Here is a 24743-nt window from a genome sequence, read left to right as displayed (position 1 = left end):
TTGCTGCGGATTCGCCGTGCCGTTACGGAGATATGGCCGTTCAAAGTTTCAGTGGGTTTTCCATAGACTTAAGCGTTTCATCCAGGTCGCCAGTAGCAAAGAGTGGAACTAAGTAATTACACCGTTTCAAGCATTTTATCTGCATTGTTCTGTAAAAAAAGTCATATCGGCGGCATATTCGCCGATACCGATATATCGGCGGCAGGCTCATATCGGCCGATAATATCGGCAAAACTATATATCGGTCGGGCTCTATTTATTACTACTTGGGATGCAACGATACCACTTTTTCCAGTACTTGCCCGATACCAATACTTTTATTTTTGGTACTTGCCGATACCGAGTACCAATACCAATATTTTTATTGCATTTGTACATTTTTTTAAATATTGGGTACCAAAAGAGTATGTATAATGTTGCATCCCTAATGATATCGGTGCATCCCTAATTAGTACGTTAATACATTTTAAATAATTTGAATACAAATGCTAATTTATAACATCCAGCAGCACAATTAACTGTTTTGCACAGCTAAATAGGCTAATGGAGATTGCTGACATCGCCTCACACGATCAAGTTCACGCCAGCTCTTACATTAAAAATAAAATTAAAAGTTAAATTAAAAAAAGAATAGTTTCCATGGATCTGGTTTTTGCATCTGTTTATTTGATGTTTGAATCAGGTCTCCTCTGTTGGAATAGAATTGGCTAGATGGCGCTGTCACAAAAAATAGGGTCCTGGAACTGCAGCCTCCGGTCATGCAGGAACATAGTATTGGGTTGTTTTTCTTCAGACCAATGCGAAAATCGACCCATGTTTTACCCTGCAAAATACGCAGATCTGTAAATGTGAACTGGTGGATCGATAAGAAGATAATGTACGTTCCCTTGGAACTGGAATCATGTAATGGTAAGTCCACTTCGCAGGGCACTTACGGTCGAATAAGACAACGCGTGAATGCTGCCTGAACAAGAAACCTCCTTACTGAAGTGAAAGTGTTGACTCGTGTCACTATCTCGCGAACGCGCCGGCGGATCTCCACCAAATTCGGGGGATCCCTTCAGCTCGAGGAGCCCTCTCGAACGCCACCCTCCGCTCGTCGGTAGCCCCCCGGGATCGCTAGATCGGTTGGCACCAGACCACGAATTTAACCACCCGTAACTCCCTAACCCCGGGGCTATCCACACGGGTGTGGTCTCATTCGAAAGAGAGCCTCGAGACGTACACTCGATTCGCGTTCAAGAGGGTTCCTTGAGCTGAAGAGATCCCCCGAATTTGCTGCGGATTCGCCGTGCCGTTACGGAGATATGGCCGTTCAAAGTTTCAGTGGGTTTTCCATAGACTTAAGCGTTTCATCCAGGTCGCCAGTAGCAAAGAGTGGAACTAAGTAATTACACCGTTTCAAGCATTTTATCTGCATTGTTCTGTAAAAAAAGTCATATCGGCGGCATATTCGCCGATACCGATATATCGGCGGCAGGCTCATATCGGCCGATAATATCGGCAAAACTATATATCGGTCGGGCTCTATTTATTACTACTTGGGATGCAACGATACCACTTTTTCCAGTACTTGCCCGATACCAATACTTTTATTTTTGGTACTTGCCGATACCGAGTACCAATACCAATATTTTTATTGCATTTGTACATTTTTTTAAATATTGGGTACCAAAAGAGTATGTATAATGTTGCATCCCTAATGATATCGGTGCATCCCTAATTAGTACGTTAATACATTTTAAATAATTTGAATACAAATGCTAATTTATAACATCCAGCAGCACAATTAACTGTTTTGCACAGCTAAATAGGCTAATGGAGATTGCTGACATCGCCTCACACGATCAAGTTCACGCCAGCTCTTACATTAAAAATAAAATTAAAAGTTAAATTAAAAAAAGAATAGTTTCCATGGATCTGGTTTTTGCATCTGTTTATTTGATGTTTGAATCAGGTCTCCTCTGTTGGAATAGAATTGGCTAGATGGCGCTGTCACAAAAAATAGGGTCCTGGAACTGCAGCCTCCGGTCATGCAGGAACATAGTATTGGGTTGTTTTTCTTCAGACCAATGCGAAAATCGACCCATGTTTTACCCTGCAAAATACGCAGATCTGTAAATGTGAACTGGTGGATCGATAAGAAGATAATTCATTATAATCTAAACTGTAAAATGTGTTTGTTATTTAATTAATATAATTATTTATAATGACTGTTTAAATTAATATAATATTTTATACTTTTGACTCATCCATTTTCTTAAATGGTTTAAAGGCTGAAATGTGAAACGTATCAACTGTTTTTGTGAAAACTGTAAATCATGCATTTTACATTTGTTTTACGGTTTCATATGTTACTTAATCTTATCTTTCCCAGACTCACAAATATGCTTGTTTGAATGTAGCTTTTATTCATCAATAAACAGACCATCACACTGTCATGAAGGCATGCGATTCTTTGACATTTTCTAGCCGAAGGTTTCTGATCTGCCCTACATTTCACAGCACATTCATATTCCACTATTAAACAGCTGGTTAAAGATTAAAAAGCTTATGCGCCTTGTTATGCCTTAATAACCACCTCTATACTCAGGGCTTTTTAATGTAAATATCCTCATAACTAATAGTAAAGATCATTTCGCTGCATGACTGCAAGCATTCTGCTAGACGACTCCTGGTTCACATTAATGCGTTATTCTTTTTCATCAGGCGTTTTGGATATAGCTTCATTGGTTTTTAATACTTTCATAAACGCTTCATCCAAATAATGCATAGCCTGCAGTATTTTGTGTTGTTACTTGTTGCAGAGAAGACATGAGAATGCAGGGTTCCTCGCCTGTGCCATCCAAAACTTTAATATCTTCCCAGCTTTGGTTGTTTATAGATCATCTTTTCCATATTTTATGGCGATAAACGCTGTTTGTATTCCAGACCCTTTCCTCCATTCAATTTCTGACAGATGCAAATGATGTTCAGGTTGTACATTTGTCGAAAAAGAAGATAATGAGCAATGAGTTCAATGTCTTTGTACGTATATGTCCAGTCGATGTTATCTTGTATAAATGTAAATGAACATTAGTGCTCCTTTGTACCTTTCTGAAAATTGCTATGTTTTTTCACAAATGGCACTCTTAATTAATGTATAAATGTTTCCGTGTTTTCATATGGTGAGTTGTATTAGGCAGACTTTAGTGTTTGAGATTTGTTGACTTTGTTCATTGCGTGTTTTTTAGATTGTCCTCTATTTTCTGTTTAGCACATACCATGTCTATCCATGTGATTAAAACATATCAGTCAGAATGAATTAAAATCCCTCTGAACTACATTGGAAAGTTTGACTGGTCCTACTCATTAGAGCGAGGAAGAATAAAGCAATAAGCCCCGTGAAGCCGTGGTTTACAGTGAATTTATAACGGCTAAGGTACGTTGGTAGGCACGATGCGAAGCGACCCCCTTAGCTGTTATAAATTCACTGTAAACCACGGCTTCACGGGGCTTATTGCTTTTATAAAACGGTTATTCCATTCCGTAGTAAGGTTTCACAAAATAAAACCGGGCAAATAAAGTGTAATGATAATAAAAACAGTATTCTTCCACCAAACAATGTAGCTCCTCAGAAACGGTTGCGGTCGCAACAAAGTGATTGCCGAGCAACACACAGACGTAAACAAAGGTGTGTGTTTGTAGAGTAATTTACAACAGCTTCAAACGCGGCTCAGCCAATCAGAATCAAGGACCGGAACTCTCCGCTTTATACACTTCATTATAAGCACTTATTTCATCGTTTTATTGAAGCACTGTTTGATTTTCATGTCCGGTGTGATTTTCTGATTTGTATGTCAGGTAAGCGTTTGAAAAGATATTGAAATGATCTTTTAAGTGATTTTGCATAGACTTGCGTGTCTCTAACCAATAATATAAAAGCTGCTACAACCTGTTCTTCTAGAAAATATCAAGTTTTCAAGCCTTTAAAGGGGTCATATGATGCGATTTCAAGTTTTCCTTTCTCTTTGGAGTGTTACAAGCTCTTGGTGCATAAAGAAGATCTGTAAAGTTGCAAAGACTAAAGTCTCAAATCCAAAGATATATTCTTTATCAAAGTTCAGAGTCAGCCACGCCTACCTAAAACGGCTCGTTCTAACACGCCCCCACATGTCTACCTCACTATGTGGGAAGATTAGCATAGCGCCGCCCAAATGTTCACGCAAAGAAAGAAGGCATAACTTTTATTCTCGCTGTAGTATTGTTGCTGCAGCCATGTCGCGAAGACGCTGTGTGCTTCGTTGTGAAAGCTAAACTACTTTGTTTGGTCTTCCAAAAGAGGACGATATCCGCTTCGTCATGCCTAGAGCTGATCTGTGCTGGTCGCTGAGGAAATACATCAACTTTCACCGTGGACGAAGCGGAGTCCAGCCCGCCTCAGCTCACTCTATCCCGGCCTCAGCGCACGCTAAGCCGGAGCTTCCCCTCACGCTAGGCCGCTGTGTTTTTCGTTGCCACTGATGCTTCAAACACGAGTTTTGAGCAGTGTAGAGTAGCACTTGTTGTTTGTTATTTCTCCGATCACAAATGCAGACAGAGTTTTATGTTTACGCGGCGCAATGCAATGCAACACAACACGTAAAAAGACAGTATAAGTCATTATAATTCGTAATTATGTCCCCACTGGATGCAACAAATGCCTCGTTTATAATGGGTTTTAATGTTTATGTCTCGTCGCTCCGGCCGTCACAGGGCATCAACAGTATGGTGAGGGGTGTAACATTTCCGTCACACGCTTGAGGTATTCGGCCAATCACAACGCACTGGATAGCTGGCCAATCACAGCACACCTCGCTTTTCAGACCGATGAGCTTTGTAAAAAAAGAAAGGCGGGGCATAGAGGAGAAACAATAATGTACAGTATGTGTTTTTTGAACTTTAAACCGCATAAACACATTTCATTATGCCAAATACACAAAATAATGTTCTTTTTAGCAGCATCATATGACCCCTTTAAAATATAGCTGTATTTGTTCAGTCGCTCCAGTTCTCCAGGTGGCGCTGTAAGCAAGAAAACAGCTGCCACGCGACAAGCGCTTACCGAAGAACACAAGAGAGCTGCTTCATTTATCACCATGCGTCCGTTTTAGATTACATTGATTTGTTTGGCGAAGATTTTAGAAGTAGTAACTGCTGTTTCATTTTTAAAAGTAAAATGCAGTAAAATGGCCGCGAATCCACCGGGACAAGGTAAATAACGTTACTGCAGCATATCAGATGCCAAAAACAGCTGGACTGTCATTTCTGATATTAAGCTCATGCAATGCGATATATAGTGTTTAAATCGTTTTCAAAGTAAATCCCGAGATATAACAAAATATACAGTGCGGTCGCCCATCAAACATTAAGGAATGAAGCTTTAATCAGTCGTTGTGTCACTCTCGTGCAGTTTCTATTAGATCTGCGAGTTTTCAATTTCACTAGTTGCTTTATTATTAACTATTATTTGTGTAAATTTGATCTCAATAGGATTTCAGAACAAAAACAGGGCTGCTATTCTAGCTGAGCTGGATAAGGAGAAGAGACGTCTGATACAAAGTCAGTCTATGAATAACCCAGGAGCCAGGTACTGTTTTAACAACATGCCACGATTCACATATTTCATTTTTCAGTGCTCTCTCTCTCTCTCTCTCTCTAAAAAAACATGCTGTTAAGTCAGTATCTGTCCCAGCAGTGCATACTCATAAAAAGTCATAACCTATGCAGTATAACATGTTTTTCTTTTTTCTTTCCCAGCATTCCCCTCTCTCGAGCAGCAGTAAATAAAGAGTTCAGGGATCAGGCCGAACAGCAGCACATTGCAGCACAGCAGAAAGCAGCGTTACAGGTACCGTAAGCTTCAGTGTTCATCTATTCTTGATAAGGCCCATCAGATGAGTATTGTTCTCTGGTTTGGTTTCAGCATGCACATGCACATTCATCCGGCTTCTTCATCACTCAGGATTCTTCCTTCGGTAACCTTATACTGCCTGTGTTACCAAGACTGGACCCGGAGTAAATAAACAATCAGCTACATAGACTGACTTGCTGTTTTGTAAAAACTTGCTACTCAAAGCTGTAATGTGGTTATGCTAGATGACTTTGGTTTTTCATTAATGTAAAGGTTTCTGATTTTTAGGTTGTTATATGCTAGGAAGTAATTTTTCATGATTTTTATATCAAATGGAAAAAAACTTGACCATTATTGTGTTGTCATTTTTTGATATATATGGAAGCCCGTTTCCGCCACTGAATAAAAAATTAAAAAAAGGTAATTGCGACTTTATCTCACAAATCTAAACTCACAATTGCGAGAAAAAAAGGCTTTCTGGCTTTTTTTTTCTCGCAAGTCGCAATTCTGACTTCTTTTTTTTTCTCGCAAGTCGCAATTCTGACTTTTTTTTTTTCTTGCAAGTCGCAATTCTGACTTTTTTTTTTTTTCTTGCAAGTCGCAATTCTGACTTTTTTTTTTCTCGCAAGTCGCAATTCTGACTTTTTTTTCTCGCAAGTCGCAATTCTGACTTTTTTTTTTCTTGCAAGTCGCAATTCGGACTTTTTTTTTCTTGCAAGTCGCAATTCGGACTTTTTTTCTTTTTCTTGCAAGTCGCAATTCGGACTTTTTTTTTCTTGCAAGTCGCAATTCGGACTTTTTTTCTTTTTCTTGCAAGTCGCAATTCTGACTTTTTTTTCTCGCAAGTCGCAATTCGGACTTTTTTTTTCTCGCAAGTCGCAATTCGGACTTTTTTTTTCTCGCAAGTCGCAATTCGGACTTTTTTTTCTCGCAATTCGGACTTTTTTCTCAGAATTGTGAGATATAAACTCGCAATTGCGAGTTAAAGTCCAATTTTGAGGGGGGAGGGGGTGCTGATATGTTCTCAGAATTGCGAGTTTATATCTCGCAGTTCTGACTTTATTTCTCAGAATTGCGACTTTGCCTCGCAATTGCGAGTTTTATCGCAATTACCTCTTATTTTTTATTCAGTGGCGGAAACGGGCTTCCATAGATATATGTGACTGATATATTAATATAATTCTGCCATTATTTTCATAATTTTATTGGGCAAGAAGGGCCAAGTCCAGTACCATCTAATGACCACAACAGTTTACAAAAGACAAAATCTTTTTCACCATTCCAAAGGCAAGAGTCTATAATTCAGCAAAATAACTTGTAAAACAGTTTATATTTGCAACTAATTGTGATATAATAATCAGTGGAGCTGTAAAGTAGTTAAAAAATGTTATGTTAGTAGAATTATGTGGTCAACAAATAATTTCTTAGTTCTAAAACTGAGCCATGTGAGCGAAAAACCCGAAAGAAAAAAATCGGACTTTATTCATATTACAGGGTTGCTTTATTTATGGTTGTATATTTGTTTCTCAACTTTATTTTTTAACCATTTTGTTTGTTTTTGTAACCTTAAATAAGCCTTGTTGTGTATGTTCCTAGAATAAATTATATAATATCAGGCACATATGTTGAACAGGCACATATCTGTAACATATCTAACACATACAGTATCTAACCATGAACCATATCTGATAAGTGCTCACTACTGAAGAGAACATCTACACTAACACAGAACATTTCCAAAATAGGAATATATACGAAGGATAGTAGGATTAGTTCCACTACATTCATATGTCTACAACATATATGGAGTAACTGGATCGACATTTTAGCTTCATTGTCAAACTCGTAATTGTTGCCATACATAGTAAAAATACCATAACACAAAATTAGCATCCAAATGCCTTAAGCTGACTTAATAATGCACTGGATAAAGAACATTTTGCATTGCACATAAGACAAGTGTGGTTACAATATAATCAAGACAAAGACAACAACAGAGTTTTATACACATTGACATAAACAACAATTAAGGCTACATCCACACGAAGCCAGAGCTTTCCTTATCCAATCTTTTTTTCCCCCTCGTCTCAAGAAATATCTGTATCCACACGAAACCGACACAAAATGTAGTATTCATGCCAGACCAGTATGTGGCGCTGTAATTCTGCCACAGAGATATACTAAAAACGGAGAAGAAGACTTGGACTATGCGCATAAACCTTGCAAGCGGTATACAAACAAACATGGAACAATGCATTTATTAATCTGTGTTAATGTTAGTTAATAAAAAGACAATCAGTGTTTGTTCATGTTTTTGTTGCTGTTACGTGACGTAGCGGTGTCTGACTAGGAGCGAGACGTGGGCTGATGACGTCATCTTTTCAGAGAATATACGGATTCGCTGTCCACACGACAACACAAGGGCAGCGTTTTCAGATTTATCCACTCTGGGACCCGGTTTCAAAAAATATCGGTTTCACTCTCCCAAACGCCGGATCCGTGTGGACGAAACGCCTATACGATACAAAATGTATGCGTATACAGCTAAACGCGTCTCCGTGCGGACGGGGCCTAAGACTTTACTAATGCTTACCTACAAGAGCATTGAGACATGAAACAAGATGTCCTAAGTCAGTCATACAATTGAATTTAAAGCTGCTGTATGTTTTATAATGATAAACTACTTCCTCCCGTATCATGCAGCCATTTGTAGACTGACTTTCTTAGGAGTGTGTAAACAGTGACTCTGTGGCCCTTTCCTTGGTTTATTCAAGCCATACATAGAAAGAGATATCCATTAGCATTCCCATTTGTCCAAATGGCAGTTGCTCAGCTGGCGCAAGACCTCTGGAAGTATCCACTATCTTTGAACATCGACACAGACTTTTTTTCTGATCCAATCACTTGAGCTGTGTATGCCTTGTGACTAATAACTCCGAAGCCACTGCAAAATTATATTGAGACATGCTGACAACACTGATTGGCTGATGGCACCACAAGAACAATCATAGACCCAAGCCCTTCACAAGCGACTATCCTGAGTGACACAAAAGGCAGCAGACTGGGGGGAAATATATGTTCATTTGAGGCTTGAAGAGCCCTCCAAATAGTCACTTGGCAAATATTAGGATAACAGAAAACAGCTCATTTTAAATGGAAAAAAATTAAAATGGCACTTCATGTCAGAAATTTGGTAACTCCTGGTGTAGGTATCTGTAAACAGTGGCTAACTGAACCTTCCTAATCACCCCGAACCTTGGCTCATTGGTTAAGCTGTCCAAAACATCAACTTCTTGTTCAACGAATGCCATGCATTTGGGTCAGGACTACCTGCTTGACCAAAAAATGGAAGACAGAAGAAGTGTTTGGGGAAACTTGCTTGGAAACAGCAGATTGGTCTGGTGCTACTAGTGGCTCAAAAATTATACTTCAGCTTTAAGCAGAGTCAGTAGAGTCAAAAGAACCAGCAATGACAAAGTTGGTGCTGCCAGGATGGGAACTCCCTGACTGGACAGCTTGTTGCCTGAGGTCATTGCAGATCAGGACTAGCTGATTGCTCTGGGCCTCGGACAAGGAGCTGCAACTCTGGTAAACACTGAAATTGGTCTTTCTCCCTGGAATGTTGCCTTTCTCACACATGGTCTTCACCATCTTTGCTAATTTGTTCTTTCCCAGAGCTTGGCAGTTGTACCAGTGCAGGGCAGCGAGGTTGACCACTGGCTTGATGGACAGATAAAAGGGCGCATCTTCAAAAAGCATTGCTTGAGGTCTGCGCTGAGCATATTCCTTGTAGTCCTGCACAGGGCAGGTTTGAGGAGCATGCGGGGTAGCGTAGATGCGGTACTCAGTCGTGGACCTTCGGTTTCTGGCATTAGGGTCAGTAAAATCCTGGTAGGTCCACTCCAGACACTCTAGTCCTGTTTCTGTGGTGAGCAAGCGCACGTCACCCCATTTGAGTGTGGAGCTATGGAAGCCTGTACAGTGGCCAAAAGCGCCATTGTTCCAGCAAACAGATTCCGTTGAGGTACTGTCCAGTCTTTAGGTAAAGATTTCTAATCTCCGATTCCGTATTGGTTGTATTGCCGACTGAGTTATTAATTGTTAAAATAATGGCAAAATAATGTTTCCAATAAAATACAGAAGCATCTCAATATTGCGATATTCTGTTTATTACTCACAGTAACAGTCATTGAACCCACTGGTTCATACTATGTAGTGTAACATCATTACGCACTTATTTTTCACAGTCTGCACCTTGGCAATCTTATTACATGACACAAATCTGGTATTCAGAGAGGAAGAGGTGTCGTGTCAAAAAGTACAAACATACACTGTAGTTTGTGATGGAGTAAGATAAAACAATAAAATACAGTCTAAGGTGGTTTTGATATAGTGATAATTCACATTTTTATATTTAAAGATATTGGATATGAGTAAAAACCATCAAAATGGTTTGACAAAACTTAAAATATCTTGTCTTGATTGTTACACTGCTACATGACTAACATGATTAGACTAATCTAAAGGTTTAAATGGATATAAACAGGTTTGTGTTGACTAAACGAGTCAATATGATCACAGTATAGATAATGTGGGTTTGGTTGAAATGAATGGAATGGAAAAAGTTCATGTGTCTGACCGTGAATCGTTCATCTTTTAGTGCTGTAGCTAAACCGAATCAACTTTAAAGGGGTCATATGATGCGATTTCAATTTTTCCTTTCTCTTTGGAGTGTTACAAGCTCTTGGTGCATAAAGAAGATCTGTAAAGTTGCAAAGACTAAAGTCTCAAATCCAAAGAGATATTCATTATAAAAGTTAAGAGTCAACCACGCCTACCTAAAACGGCTCGTTCTAACACGCCCCCACATGTCTACATCACTATGTGGGAAGATTTGCATAACGCCGCCCAAATCGAATCCGCTGGCCGCACCGTTCTCAAGCCCGCCGCCTCTGCTCACTTTAGCCCGGCCTCAGTTCACGCTAGGCTGCGGCTTCCGCTCACGCTAGGCCGCCTTATGTTTCGTTGTGAAAGCGAAACTACTTTGTTTAGTCTTCCAAAAGAGGACGATATCCGCTTCGTCATGCCTCTGCATTTATTTAAGCAAAAATACAGTTAAATCAGTAATATTGTGAAATATTATTACAATTTAAAATAACAGTTTTCTATTTGAATACATTTTAACGTTTATTTTATTTCTATGATTCAAAGCTGAGTTTTCAGCATCATTACTCCAGTCTTCAGTGTCACATGATCCTTCAGAAATCATTCCGATATGCTGATTTGCTGCTCATTTCTCATAATGAAACTGATATTAATATTTGTAGTATTGTCACTGATATGAACCTTTTTGTGCAAAGTATAATAGGGTTCTTTGATGAATAGAACTAAATGTACCATTGCACAAAAAAAGCAAATATGGGAAAAACAGTAGAATGGGAAAAAACGCACAGCCCCAAATCGTTCTGAGATGATCAGTAAAAGCTGGCTGTCCCATTTCAAATACTTACACATAATCCCATCCACTCTTCTTCTGTCCAAGATCTTTTTCCCGTCAGGGACTTTTCCCCTCTTCCCAAAAGCGACGGCCCCGTTAAGATCCTCCTCGCTGAAGAAGTGCTCGAACAGCAGGTGGAAGAGTCTCATGCTGTCCTGCCGGGACTCCTGCAGCACGGACGCCAGTTTGTAGTGCGGCAGGTAGAGCCCGCTCCCCGGAAACAGCTCCTGCTCTCCCAGTCGAGCCGGACTAGACAGAGGCATCTGCGTCCGCTCGTGAAAGACCAGGATTCGATCAATGACCGTCTGCAGGTTTTGTAGGGTTATCGTATCTGCATAAATCATGAGACATACATTAAAAAGAGTTCCCCTGCTGATATAACTAACAATGCATCGATCGCAATTGCGACAAACTGACATAGTTGAGATTCTTCGAGATTTGTATCGGACTGCTAGCTCACCTATGCTTGTTATAAACTCTTCCAGGTGTTTTCTCTCTTCAAAATACCTCTCACTGCTTGGACTGACATCTGACGGGCAGAACTGCTCTTCTAAACTGTGTGCAGCTGGAATCAGATGCTCTGTAAGATACATCAAATGAGCGTTTTAGGAGCTTTAATAGAGGATGAACTCTTCCGTCCAGAACAATCAGCTGGCAGAAACCAAATGCACAACATACTTCAAACCAAATGCTTCTCCCACACAACATCACAGTAAATGAACTTTCAGTTCATACAACTGGCGAGTCCACAGACAATAAAGCCATTTTCAGCAGAGAAATTTTATTTTATTTGCCATGATGCAAAGTTTCCTCCAAATTCATTTGCCTCATGCAAATTCATCCATTATAAAAAATAAATACAGAGGAAAAATTCGACTAGCGCACCACAGCACAGCTGCAGTGTTAAGGTGAATATCACAAAACCTGTCCATTTAATTGCGGGCAAGAACGTTAGTGACTGTTAAGATTGTTTGCAATCTGACATTAATTTCATGAAAAATAAGCACATTTTCTAACACCTTTTTCTGATTACTATAACACTTTTTGTTTGGTAATAGAATTATATATTTTTTTAAATCAGCAAAAAATAAAACCAGTACAAAAATATAGCTATTTTTTTAATATATATATATATATATATATATATATATATATATATATATATATATATATATATATATAATTTAATTTAATTGCAGTAACAAGAATATGTTTTTGTAACACCTTAATAAAAGTGTTACAAAAAATATGCATAAAAATGTCAATGCAAAAAACAAAACGTAGTGTTTCTTAAATTTGAGGTAAATATAAGCAGGATGGGTTATTGACAGGTTTTGTGAGATTTACTAATATAAAACTGCAATATTTTTAGAGCTTAACAAGTTCTTGCACAAAAAAAAACTAACCATGGAGGGCTTTCAAAATCACAGCGTAATCCATCTTCTCGTGTGAACCTGTAAACAGAATAAAATTATAGTTTGTCCACAGTAAAGAGATATCAATATAATCTTTTAAGCATTTTAATGCATGCTTATGATAAAACACAAAATCATACGACACTTTAACTCAACATTTAAATCTACTGACATCCATTTTCCTCTCAATAAAGAGAGAAAGTGTCAAGAAAACTCACCTGTTATTTTCGTTCGGTTTATTTGGAGTTAAAGCAATAACAGCCTCATCCATTTCCATCTTGACTGAAATGTCAAATATCCCCAGAGTCTCTTGAGAAAACTGCTTAATGCCTTATTGCAGAACGGGAGAGGACGCCGTCTCATTAACTAGCCTACCAAGACTAAATAACTGTGTCATAGGGAATCTATGAGAGAGACACTCACTTCCCAGGAAATAGAATTTTAACATAAAAAAGTCATCAAAATGAAGCACAAATCTAGAATTAATGGGGGGGAAAAAATGTAAACCACAATGTAAACTATATTTTATTTTATTTATTTTTTACCTGGCCCTCTCTTGTCGCAACTGTTAGCAGAGTTAATGCAATGAAAAAAAAGAAATTGCATTGCAAATATGAGAAAGTCACATCTGCACTTTGTTTCACCTGTTTTAAGGTAAGGCATCTCAGCTGGAGGCCCCAGAATAATAATGCTCAATCAGCTCGATTAAAATTAGGAAAACTTTTGCATTACGTTGTTATTATGAAATCAAACATTTTCAACAAAAAAAATCTGAAATAATTCATTTTTTTCCAGATTTTATTTATTTATTTTTTAAATAGAGTACTATGAATGGATGACATTACAGAAAAAATGGCCTAAATCAGTTTCTAATGTGTCTGTGTCAGTCTGGATATCCTTCCAGATCCTTCTAGTCCAGATGCAAATGTTCCATTTTAAATGTTTAAATAGATGCTTGCAATAAAATTGTGATAAAATGTTTAAGAATTGTGATGCATTTACTCTTTTTATTTAACTACACTGAATAAGAAGCTAAATCCATAAACAGCACTAACCTGCTGCATCCAAATTTACATAAAGCTGTTTTATCCTTAATGCAGTCATTCGCTTTGTTTGTTAAAGGAATAGTTCACCCAAAAATTACATTTGTTAAAACTTAACTCACGCTCAGGTCACCCAAGATGTAGACGAGTTTGTTTCTCCATCTGAACAGATTTGGAAAAATGTAGCATTACATCTCTTGCTCAGCAATGGATGCTCTGCAGTGAATGGGTGCCGTCAGAATGAGAGTCCAAACAGCTGATAAAAACATCACAATAATCCACATCACTCCAGTCCATCAGTTAATGCATTGAGAAGTCAAAAGCTGCATGTTTGTAAGAAACGAATCCACCATTGAGGCATTTTAATTTCGATTCTTTTGGTCTCTGGCCAAAACATGAGACCATAATCCATAATAACACTTTCTCCAGTGAAAATGTCCATCCCATGTTGTGTCTCACATCAAAATCCACCGACATATTTATTAAGAATGGTTTAGATCTGTTTTGGCTTGTAAATGGTGTTTGATCTGTGGATATTTCTTTCCTGATTTAGATGATAATTTTTTTCACTGGGGGAAACAATATTTTGGATAAAGGACTTTTTAATTTTAGGAATAGTTTGAAGTTAAAATGGATGTATTTCATACAAACACACATCTTTTAACTTCAAAAGACATTAACTGATGGACTGGAGAGGTGTGGATTACTTGTAGATTATTGTGATGTTTTTATCAGCTGTTTGGCTCTCATTCTGACGGCACCCATTCACTGCAGAGGATCCATTGGTGAACAAGTGATGCAATGCTACATTTCTCCAAATCTGATGAAGAAACAAACTCATCTACATCTTTGATGGCCAGAGGGTGAGTATATTTTCAGCACATTTTCAGTTTTGGGTGAAATATTCCTTTTAAAGAAAACATTTAGGCAAAAGCAAATGTTCACTTCCAGCTCAAATCATTGCTTGAGTGTAGCATTCTTTCTTTTTTTGCTAGGTTTGAATCACTTCTGAGGTTTAAGAAACACCCAGTCTGTTTCATGTCCATTGTGTAGTGCTGGGTTACACTTCTGCGGTGTAATAAATCAAATTTATGGCCTTGACTGAGACAACGTCATAAATATAATTAAGAAGATCAATATGAGGCAGCACTCCACCCACGACCCGCTCACAGCACTCACACAAACACATGCAGAATATACTAACCTTCTGTGTTTGTTTGCTATTTCTATGTATTGGAAGTACACCATAAGTATGGATTTTTTTGTTCAGGCTATTTAAGATGTTTTCCGTTTAAACGATTTGATTTGCATTCAGTGTGTGAATGATGTTAGGCACAAAAGTGCCTGGCATGATTAAATAATTATGCAGAAGCATTCAATTTGCATTCAGCAATGTTCAAAGCAAACTGAATGTACATTTCATGAGGCATCAGCTTTGCTTCTGAAGCTCTGAACAATTGAGCAATGTTGGAATTTCATTTATACTATTATTTATAGCACCTTAATGTTCACTCTGAGATCATTAAAAGGTTTTATGTTCATTTCACGCAAACAAAGGCTCAACAGACACAAAGAATAAAATGAATTCAAACACTATACAGTCACTCCAACCAGTAATATATATCTTTGCATTAGATAACAAAATATCAATCCAAGCCTCATTATCTCAAAAGACAATGCACAAGCATGCCTTTCAAGCAAACCATAAAAAAAAAGATTCTAATAAAAAAAAACAATAGGTAAGATTAGAATAGGTAACATTTTTAGCATGCAGAATATACTAACCTTCTGTGTTTGTTTGCTATTTCTATGTACTGGAAGTACACCATAAGTATGGATTTTTTTTGTTCAGGCTATTTAAGATGTTTTCCGTTTAAACGATTTGATTTGCATTCAGTGTGTGAATGATGTTAGGCACAAAAGTGCCTGGCATGATTAAATAAGTATGCAGAAGCATTCAATTTGCATTCAGCAATGTTCAAAGCAAACTGAATGTACATTTCATGAGGCATCAGCTTTGCTTCTGAAGCTCTGAACAATTGAGCAATGTTGGAATTTCATTTATACTATTATTTATAGCACCTTAATGTTCACTCTGAGATCATTAAAAGGTTTTATGTTCATTTCACGCAAACAAAGGCTCAACAGACACAAAGAATAAAATGAATTCAAACACTATACAGTCACTCCAACCAGTAATATATATCTTTGCATTAGATAACAAAATATCAATCCAAGCCTCATTATCTCAAAAGACAATGCACAAGCATGCCTTTCAAGCAAACCATAAAAAAAAAAGATTCTAATAAAAAAAAACAATAGGTAAGATTAGAATAGGTAACATTTTTATGTTCTTAGAAATGTACTCTTGTGTATTCATGTTGGTTTTATAAGGGTTTTTTTCCCGAGTAGAGTTAGAGATATTTATACTCACGCTCTCTCTCTCTATATATATCTATATAGAGTAGAGATATTTAATGCCTGGTGTAATCAAGTAAAAAGTAAAACCTTCTTTTAAGTACTTGTGAGTGTCTTAAACATTATTTTCAAATACCATGTGACTTTGTTGCAGTATTGTTATTGATTCTAATAAAAAAAACAATAGGTAAGAGTATGACAAATAAGAGTGTCCAAGATAAAGAAGAAAATAATCCTTTTGTTCAGAACATTTTTATGTTCTTAGAAATGTACTCTTGTGTATTCATGTTGGTTTTATAAGGGTTTTTTTTCAGAGTAGAGTTAGAGATATTTATACTCATGCTCTCTCTCTCTATAGATATCTATATAGAGTAGAGATATTTAATGCCTGGTGTAATCAAGTAAAAAGTAAAACCTTCTTTTAAGTACTTGTGAGTGTCTTAAACATTATTTTCAAATACCATGTGACTTTGTTGCAGTATTGTTATTGTTAACTAAAACTATTAAAAATATATTTTTTAAATTCATTGAAATAAAGCTGAAATATAATAAAATATAAATAATTTATAAATGTTGCCTTGGCAAATAAATACAACAAATTAGGTACTAAAATTACTAAAACTAAAATAAAAATAAAGTAACGCTAAATAGAAATATTAAAACGAAAGGACAAAACAAAAATTACTAAACTGTAAAGTAAAACAAGAAAACCTAAAATTATTTAAAAAGAGCTAAATAAATAGGAAATATTAATAAATACTATAATAAAAATAAATAAACAATACTACAATAACACAATTTTGTTGGTCATGCCAAACTTAGATTTTGTAGAGAAAAGTTTTCCAAATATTAAAGGGTTAGTTCACCCAAAAATGAAAATTAGGCTGTGTTTTACTCACCCCCGAGGCATCCTGGGTGTATATGACTTTCTTCTTTCAGACGAATCCAGTCGGAGTTATATTTAAAATTGTCCTGGCTCTTCCAAGCTCTATCATTGCAGTCAGCGGGTGTTGAACAGTCCACAAGTCGTCAAATAAAGCTCACGCATTCATAATAAAACATGCCTCACGCGGCTCCTGGGGGGTGAATAAATGCCTCCTGTAGCGAATCCATGTGTTTTTGTAAGAAAAATATGCATATTTCAAACGTAATAAACACTTTTATATCACTTCCGCTGACTGTCATACACTGAAGCCCTGCTGCATCCAAATTTACATAAAGCTGTTTTATCCTTAATGCAGTCATTCGCTTTGTTTGTTAAAGGAATAGTTCACCCAAAAATTACATTTGTTAAAACTTAACTCACGCTCAGGTCACCCAAGATGTAGACGAGTTTGTTTCTCCATCTGAACAGATTTGGAAAAATGTAGCATTACATCTCTTGCTCAGCAATGGATGCTCTGCAGTGAATGGGTGCCGTCAGAATGAGAGTCCAAACAGCTGATAAAAACATCACAATAATCCACATCACTCCAGTCCATCAGTTAATGCATTGAGAAGTCAAAAGCTGCATGTTTGTAAGAAACGAATCCACCATTGAGGCATTTTAATTTCGATTCTTTTGGTCTCTGGCCAAAACATGAGACCATAATCCATAATAACACTTTCTCCAGTGAAAATGTCCATCCCATGTTGTGTCTCACATCAAAATCCACCGACATATTTATTAAGAATGGTTTAGATCTGTTTTGGCTTGTAAATGGTGTTTGATCTGTGGATATTTCTTTCCTGATTTAGATGATAATTTTTTTCACTGGGGGAAACAATATTTTGGATAAAGGACTTTTTAATTTTAGGAATAGTTTGAAGTTAAAATGGATGTATTTCATACAAACACACATCTTTTAACTTCAAAAGACATTAACTGATGGACTGGAGAGGTGTGGATTACTTGTAGATTATTGTGATGTTTTTATCAGCTGTTTGGCTCTCATTCTGACGGCACCCATTCACTGCAGAGGATCCATTGGTGAACAAGTGATGCAATGCTACATTTCTCCAAATCTGATGAAGAAACAAACTCATCTACATCTTTGATGGCCAGAGGGTGAGTATATTTTCAGCACATTTTCAGTTTTGGGTGAAATATTCCTTTTAAAGAAAACATTTAGGCAAAAGCAAATGTTCACTTCCAGCTCAAATCATTGCTTGAGTGCAGCATTCTTTCTTTTTTTGCTAGGTTTGAATCACTTCTGAGGTTTAAGAAACACCCAGTCTGTTTCATGTCCATTGTGTAGTGCTGGGTTACACTTCTGCGGTGTAATAAATCAAATTTATGGCCTTGACTGAGACAACGTCATAAATATAATTAAGAAGATCAATATGAGGCAGCACTCCACCCACGACCCGCTCACAGCACTCACACAAACACATGCAGAATATACTAACCTTCTGTGTTTGTTTGCTATTTCTATGTACTGGAAGTACACCATAAGTATGGATTTTTTTTGTTCAGGCTATTTAAGATGTTTTCCGTTTAAACGATTTGATTTGCATTCAGTGTGTGAATGATGTTAGGCACAAAAGTGCCTGGCATGATTAAATAATTATGCAGAAGCATTCAATTTGCATTCAGCAATGTTCAAAGCAAACTGAATGTACATTTCATGAGGCATCAGCTTTGCTTCTGAAGCTCTGAACAATTGAGCAATGTTGGAATTTCATTTATACTATTATTTATAGCACCTTAATGTTCACTCTGAGATCATTAAAAGGTTTTATGTTCATTTCACGCAAACAAAGGCTCAACAGACACAAAGAATAAAATGAATTCAAACACTATACAGTCACTCCAACCAGTAATATATATCTTTGCATTAGATAACAAAATATCAATCCAAGCCTCATTATCTCAAAAGACAATGCACAAGCATGCCTTTCAAGCAAACCATAAAAAAAAAAGATTCTAATAAAAAAAAACAATAGGTAAGATTAGAATAGGTAACATTTTTATGTTCTTAGAAATGTACTCTTGTGTATTCATGTTGGTTTTATAAGGGTTTTTTTTCAGAGTAGAGTTAGAGATATTTATACTCATGCTCTCTCTCTCTATAGATATCTATATAGAGTAGAGATATTTAATGCCTGGTGTAATCAAGTAAAAAGTAAAACCTTCTTTTAAGTACTTGTGAGTGTCTTAAACATTATTTTCAAATACCATGTGACTTTGTTGCAGTATTGTTATTGTTAACTAAAACTATTAAAAATATATTTTTTAAATTCATTGAAATAAAGCTGAAATATAATAAAATATAAATAATTTATAAATGTTGCCTTGGCAAATAAATACAACAAATTAGGTACTAAAATGACTAAAACTAAAATAAAAATAAAGTAAAGCTAAATAGAAATATTAAAACGAAAGGACAAAACAAAAATTACTAAACTGTAAAGTAAAACAAGAAAACCTAAAATTATTTAAAAAGAGCTAAATAAGTAGGAAATATGAATAAATACTATAATAAAAATAAATAAACAATACTACAATAACACAATTTTGTTGGTCATGCCAAACTTAGATTTTGTAGAGAAAAGTTTTCCAAATATTAAAGGGTTAGTTCACCCAAAAATGAAAATTAGGCTGTGTTGGCTCCTGGGGGGTGAATAAATGCCTCCTGTAGCGAATCCATGTGTTTTTGTAAGAAAAATATGCATATTTCAAACGTAATAAACACTTTTATATCACTTCCGCTGACTGTCATACACTGAAGCCGTTCCGGCGGATGACGCAGCGCACGCGCCTCTGAGATATGCTAGTCTCGCGAGTTTGTTTAATAGGTGCAAAGGAAGCAAAGTTTCCTTACTTTAGCAAAGGAAAACCAGTCTCTTCTTGGTTTATATCGAAATACTCCAACATTTTTCTTTGCAAACCTTCGGTTTGTATTTCTAATTCGTGACCGGAGTTTTGTTTTGTTTTCTCTCCACATTCGTCACTAATCACGTAACACCACGCGTCTTACGTCATCCGCCGGAACGGCTTCAGTGTACGACAGTCAACGGAAGTGAGAGAAAAGTGTTTATTACGTTTGAAATATGGATATTTTTCTTACAAAAACTCATGGATTCGCTACAGGGGGCCTTTATTCATCCCCTGGAGCCGTCTGCGGCATGTTTTATTATGAATGCGCGAGCTTTATTTGACGACTTGTGGACTGTTGAACTGCAACACCCGCTGACTGCAATGATAGAGCTTGGAAGAGCCAGGACAATCTTTAATATAACTCCGACTGGATTCGTCTGAAAGAAGAAAGTCATAAACACCTAGGATGCCTCGGGGGTGAGTAAAACACAGCCTAATTTTCATTTTTGGGTGAACTAACCCTTTAAGTGTAGCAGTTAAATTTTTTTTCTAAGAAATAATAAAAGATTATGCCAATGAATATTTTTAATGAATAACTGTTTTAAATAAATTAATAGATGGGACGAGCCTGAGCATCGTGTAACTGCTCCAGCGACAGGCTACTACAACAACAAAAAAGACCAATTTGTTAAAAGTAGCCGCAAAAAGGGGCTCAAAAAAGTGACGTACTGAGAAAATCTTGTGCAGGAGTTATTTGCTGATATCGCATGCGTGTAATATTGTGTTATCCAATGCAACGACATTCAGAAATTTTAAGTGTGACTCAAGCACTTCTCATCAGAGACTCCAGATAAGGCTCTTTACCTGTGTTGTCCGCTCGAGCTTCTGTATTAAGTGCTTGTGCTGCTAGAAGATCCATCTCAGGGTTCCCCATTTCATGCCAACTTTAAAGAAAAAGGGTGACTTAAAAACGTTTTTCAATTCAACTTTTGTTCAATTTTTGAAATTGTTAGGCTATTAATATGATTAAAGAAAGCTAAATGAAACCATAGATTATTATATCAGTCTACTCATTTACAATAAAGTGCTGTGACATTATGGTATGATAAAATGATTAATCATTAATTTTTCAATACAAATGTTTTTTTTTCTTCTTATAATAAACTTGAAATTTGAAACCAATTTTACTTCCATAATGTTTACAATAACATCAAGACGCATTTAGAAAAATAAAAAGTTTATTTCAAATTTTAATGCCGATTTTAAGCAAAGGTTGGCATAAATTAGAATTTTTGTTCAATTTAAAATTCTAATTTTCACTTTTATCTTAAATTGTTAAGCGAATAGTTAGTGATAATTGTCATTAGTTGTCACAAAGAAAATTTAGTATCTTTTTAAATAAAATTTTTAAAAAAAACAGCAAAATAAAATCATTTTCACTGGTGAACACTTGTGTATTTTATCCAATAGATTAATATACTTCTATTAGTGTAACTGGGTGGTCCCTTACAATAAAGTACTGTAACATTATGGTATAGCTTGATAAAATGAATTCACTTTTCAATATAAATTGAATTATATTAGTTATAATAGTTAAAAATTTTTTTTGTTTTTTTTATTAAAAAAAGCATTTTCACTGGTGAACACTTGTGTATATCAATATTATTGTATCTATTAGACTATACCTTTATCTCAGTGTGATCGGCTACTCCTTTACAATAAAGTACTGTGATATTATGGTATAGCTTGATGAAATTATTATTAATATTTCTTTTGCATAGGATAAACTTAACCCTAAAAGGGGCGACGCATCCTGAGGGATACAAATATTTGAGAAGCTGTGGAGAGAAGCAGTGAAAGTGTAGGTCTCATTTCTTGGTTTCATCTTAAAAGGGTGTTTGTTGTGAATATTAAGATGAGGTGACTTTTGTTTCTCCATTCTTTGTTTAGCTCACGGGCAGCATTTAAAACTGCATGGCCGCCTGTAGTGGGAAATCTACTCACCCTCCGATAAAAGTTGATCTAGTTCACATATTTACACACGTCGGAGGGGACTTACCTGTTTAAAAAGCTGTTGTTCAGCATTAGCTTATTAGGTTTACATTGAAATTTTATGAATTAAATGCTTACATTTTTTGTAATCTGTCTCTAAATGTTTGTATCTCAGGGGATATGTCGCCCTTTTAGGGTATAAATCAAGATATAAAACATAAATATATACTGTGTGACTTTGTGGCTTGTGTTTTAGAAAATCAAATCTTTTTGTAATCTTGACGGCCACTAAACAATAATTACCATCCTGCTGGTCAATAACAACACAAGCTGGATGACATTTAAGCAATCAAGAATCATATTGACATCATTAACCCTAAAAGGGGCGACGTATCCTGGGGATACAAACATTTGAGAAGCTGTGGGGAGAAGCAGTGAAAGCGTAGGTCTCATTTCTTGGTTTCATCTTGAAAGGGTGTTTGTTGTGAATATTTAGATGAGGTGACTTTTGTTTCTCCATTCTTTGTTTAGCTCACGGGCAGCATTTAAAACTGCATGGCCGCCTGTAGTGGGAAATCTACTCACCCTCCGATAAAAGTTGATCTAGTTCACATATTTACACACGTCGGAGGGGACTTACCTGTTTAAAAAGCTGTTGTTCAGCATTAGCTTATTAGGTTTACATTGAAATTTTATGAATTAAATGCTTACATTTTTTGTAATCTGTCTCTAAATGTTTGTATCTCAGGGGATATGTCGCCCTTTTAGGGTATAAATCAAGATATAAAACATAAATATATACTGTGTGACTTTGTGGCTTGTGTTTTAGAAAATCAAATCTTTTTGTAATCTTGACCAAACGCATAGGTATCGGTGGACAGGTCTGACAGTCAAGATTCCATATTTGGTGAATGTTTTGTAATAGATGTGATATTGTGACAGAAAATGATTGATTTGTGACAGAAAACTGCATTAGAAAAATTCAATAGAGTTTGGGTGTAACCCAGTGGTTGTTTTTGGTATAGTGCCCAAAGAAATTCTCACAGGAGCCCCAATTTTTGTGATATCAACTTCAAATTTGGAACATAAATCGGTTAGACATATGGCTTTCATTTTAATAGTAATTTCAGAGTGCAATATATTTTATAAACTATTTATTTTATATAAAATAAAAACAATTAGTATACTACATTATCTTTATGGTAAACTTAAACTTTTATAACTTTTTTATAAATGCTTTCACTTCAGCAATAATCTGATTTGTGTAAGAGACCAAGCTTAGGTCTGTACTCCAAAGCATTCAGGAATTACAACCATGCTGTAACAAGCATTGACAAACAAGTGTTTTGTTTCCAGTGAATTTATACCCCCAAAGGGGTCACGTATCCTGGGCGATACAAACATTAAAATCAAATATAAGAGTCAAGTTTTGGAAAAAAAATCATGAAATTTTATTATTTGAGTCCCAATAAGATGGAAAATAGCATTAAATTAATTTTCTGATATCTCTTTATGGGTTTGCCCTTTTTAGGGTTAAATTCAACATTGAATGGCAGCTGCAACTCAGTTTATTTTCATTATGTAACATAATTAAAATAATAATAATAATTTCGGCCAGGACTTGATTTTACCAACAAAATAAGACCACCAGTGTCTCCTTAGTAAGCAAGTAAAAAAGCCTCAAATTTCTAAGCATCCAATTTAAAGTATTTTGATTTAATAAATAACAGGTCTAAATAAATCAAACAACTACTTCATAAAGGGGTTATGCTTCCAGTGACTGATGATTGGATGAAGGCAGATCTCTTGCGGTCAATTATAAGAAAGGACAGAAGTTTAAGCGGACTAAATGACTGGAGAACTTTTTCAAGTGGAGAAGTGTTTCACTGGAATGATATTATGATATACGAGTTATGATATTATAATATCTTATAATTTAAAGGGGTCATATGATGCGATTTCAAGGTTTCCTTTCTCTTTGGAGTGTTACAAGCTGTTCATGAATAGATAAGATCCCTTTAAAATACTTGTATCAGATCGTCTAGTCTTTTACAACACATTCTGGTATAGTGATGGTATGTTGATATACAACCAATAATGAATAATTAGCATATTAATTTACCACAATATTTACACTGTATTCTTAAGCACTTCCGGTATTTAACACAAGTTCAAAAAACAACAATACATGGAATTTCCAAAGTACTTTTTTTATTAGTGGAATAAGCTGAAGACACACCCCTATCATCAACAACTGCACAAGACCACCGCCCACAGCCACTGTTACTACATTAGTCCTGTTCTCATCAGTTACACGACACATAAAGCGCTGGTGTCTGTGCTTCTCTTCCAAACAACACGACTCTGTCTGAAACCCGAGCGAGCCGACTCTGCTCATCACAGTCGCTACAAAACTGTGGTCTCTGCTGACAGCTGCATCGGGTTTGACACAGAGCTGCGAGTCTGATGATCTGCAGCAACACAAAGAGCTCCACAAAAGCATCAAGTACCTTCATACGGGAGAATCAACTCCAATGTCCGCTCACGCACGGTGCTCGCTGCCTCTCTGTTCGATATCAAGCATCATTTGTCAATGCAAACTCCTCATTTGTCCGCGGTTCTTCTATATTTCACAGTATTTTATACAAAAGCCATTAATTCTGCTTTTAATGGACGTGCAGCGGTTACTTCCTCTATCACCGGAAGT

General features: G+C 36.3%; 2 protein-coding genes across 3 annotated transcripts; one reads left to right on the top strand and one right to left on the bottom strand.

Moving 5' to 3' along the window:
* The first annotated feature begins 5029 nt into the window (after positions 1-5029).
* inip (ints3 and nabp interacting protein) lies at positions 5030-6176 on the top strand. Of its 2 annotated transcripts, none has more exons than XM_016242332.1 (4): positions 5030-5232; positions 5509-5608; positions 5779-5869; positions 5945-6176. In XM_016242332.1, the coding sequence occupies exons 1-4, from the start codon at positions 5208-5210 to the stop codon at positions 6038-6040; spliced, it is 312 nt and encodes a 103-aa protein (XP_016097818.1). In that variant the 5' UTR covers positions 5030-5207; the 3' UTR covers positions 6041-6176. The 2 variants fall into 2 exon arrangements, with proteins under 2 accessions (XP_016097818.1, XP_016097819.1); XM_016242333.1 differs by having other exon boundaries at positions 5512-5608; positions 5945-6168.
* A 3131-nt stretch (positions 6177-9307) lies between these two features.
* Positions 9308-20978, bottom strand: LOC107558658 (uncharacterized). Its single transcript, XM_016242318.1, has 5 exons — positions 20909-20978; positions 12776-12823; positions 11830-11949; positions 11320-11700; positions 9308-9846 (listed from the first exon to the last, which is right to left on the bottom strand). The coding sequence occupies exons 1-5, from the start codon at positions 20976-20978 to the stop codon at positions 9308-9310; spliced, it is 1158 nt and encodes a 385-aa protein (XP_016097804.1).
* Positions 20979-24743: the final 3765 nt, after the last annotated feature.

This window comes from Sinocyclocheilus grahami, unplaced genomic scaffold (assembly GCF_001515645.1).
Source record: "Sinocyclocheilus grahami isolate Dianchi unplaced genomic scaffold, SAMN03320097.WGS_v1.1 scaffold655.1, whole genome shotgun sequence".
NCBI classification, from domain to species: Eukaryota; Metazoa; Chordata; class Actinopteri; order Cypriniformes; family Cyprinidae; genus Sinocyclocheilus; species Sinocyclocheilus grahami.
This window is presented reverse-complemented; position numbering and strand designations above follow the sequence as displayed.

Bases quoted from the DNA above. Each gene is read 5' to 3' on its own strand.
- inip (XM_016242332.1), top strand. From the start codon at position 5,208: ATGGCCGCGAATCCACCGGGACAAG. The intron at 5,609-5,778 runs GTACTGTTTTAA...TTTCTTTCCCAG, and splicing joins ATGAATAACCCAGGAGCCAG to CATTCCCCTCTCTCGAGCAG. The intron at 5,870-5,944 runs GTACCGTAAGCT...GTTTGGTTTCAG, and splicing joins AGCAGAAAGCAGCGTTACAG to CATGCACATGCACATTCATC.
- LOC107558658 (XM_016242318.1), bottom strand. From the start codon at position 20,978: ATGGGGAACCCTGAGATGGATCTTCTAGCAGCACAAGCACTTAATACA. The intron at 11,950-12,775 runs GTTAGTTTTTTT...TGTATCTTACAG, and splicing joins GATTTTGAAAGCCCTCCATG to AGCATCTGATTCCAGCTGCA. The intron at 11,701-11,829 runs GTGAGCTAGCAG...TGATTTATGCAG, and splicing joins AGAGTTTATAACAAGCATAG to ATACGATAACCCTACAAAAC.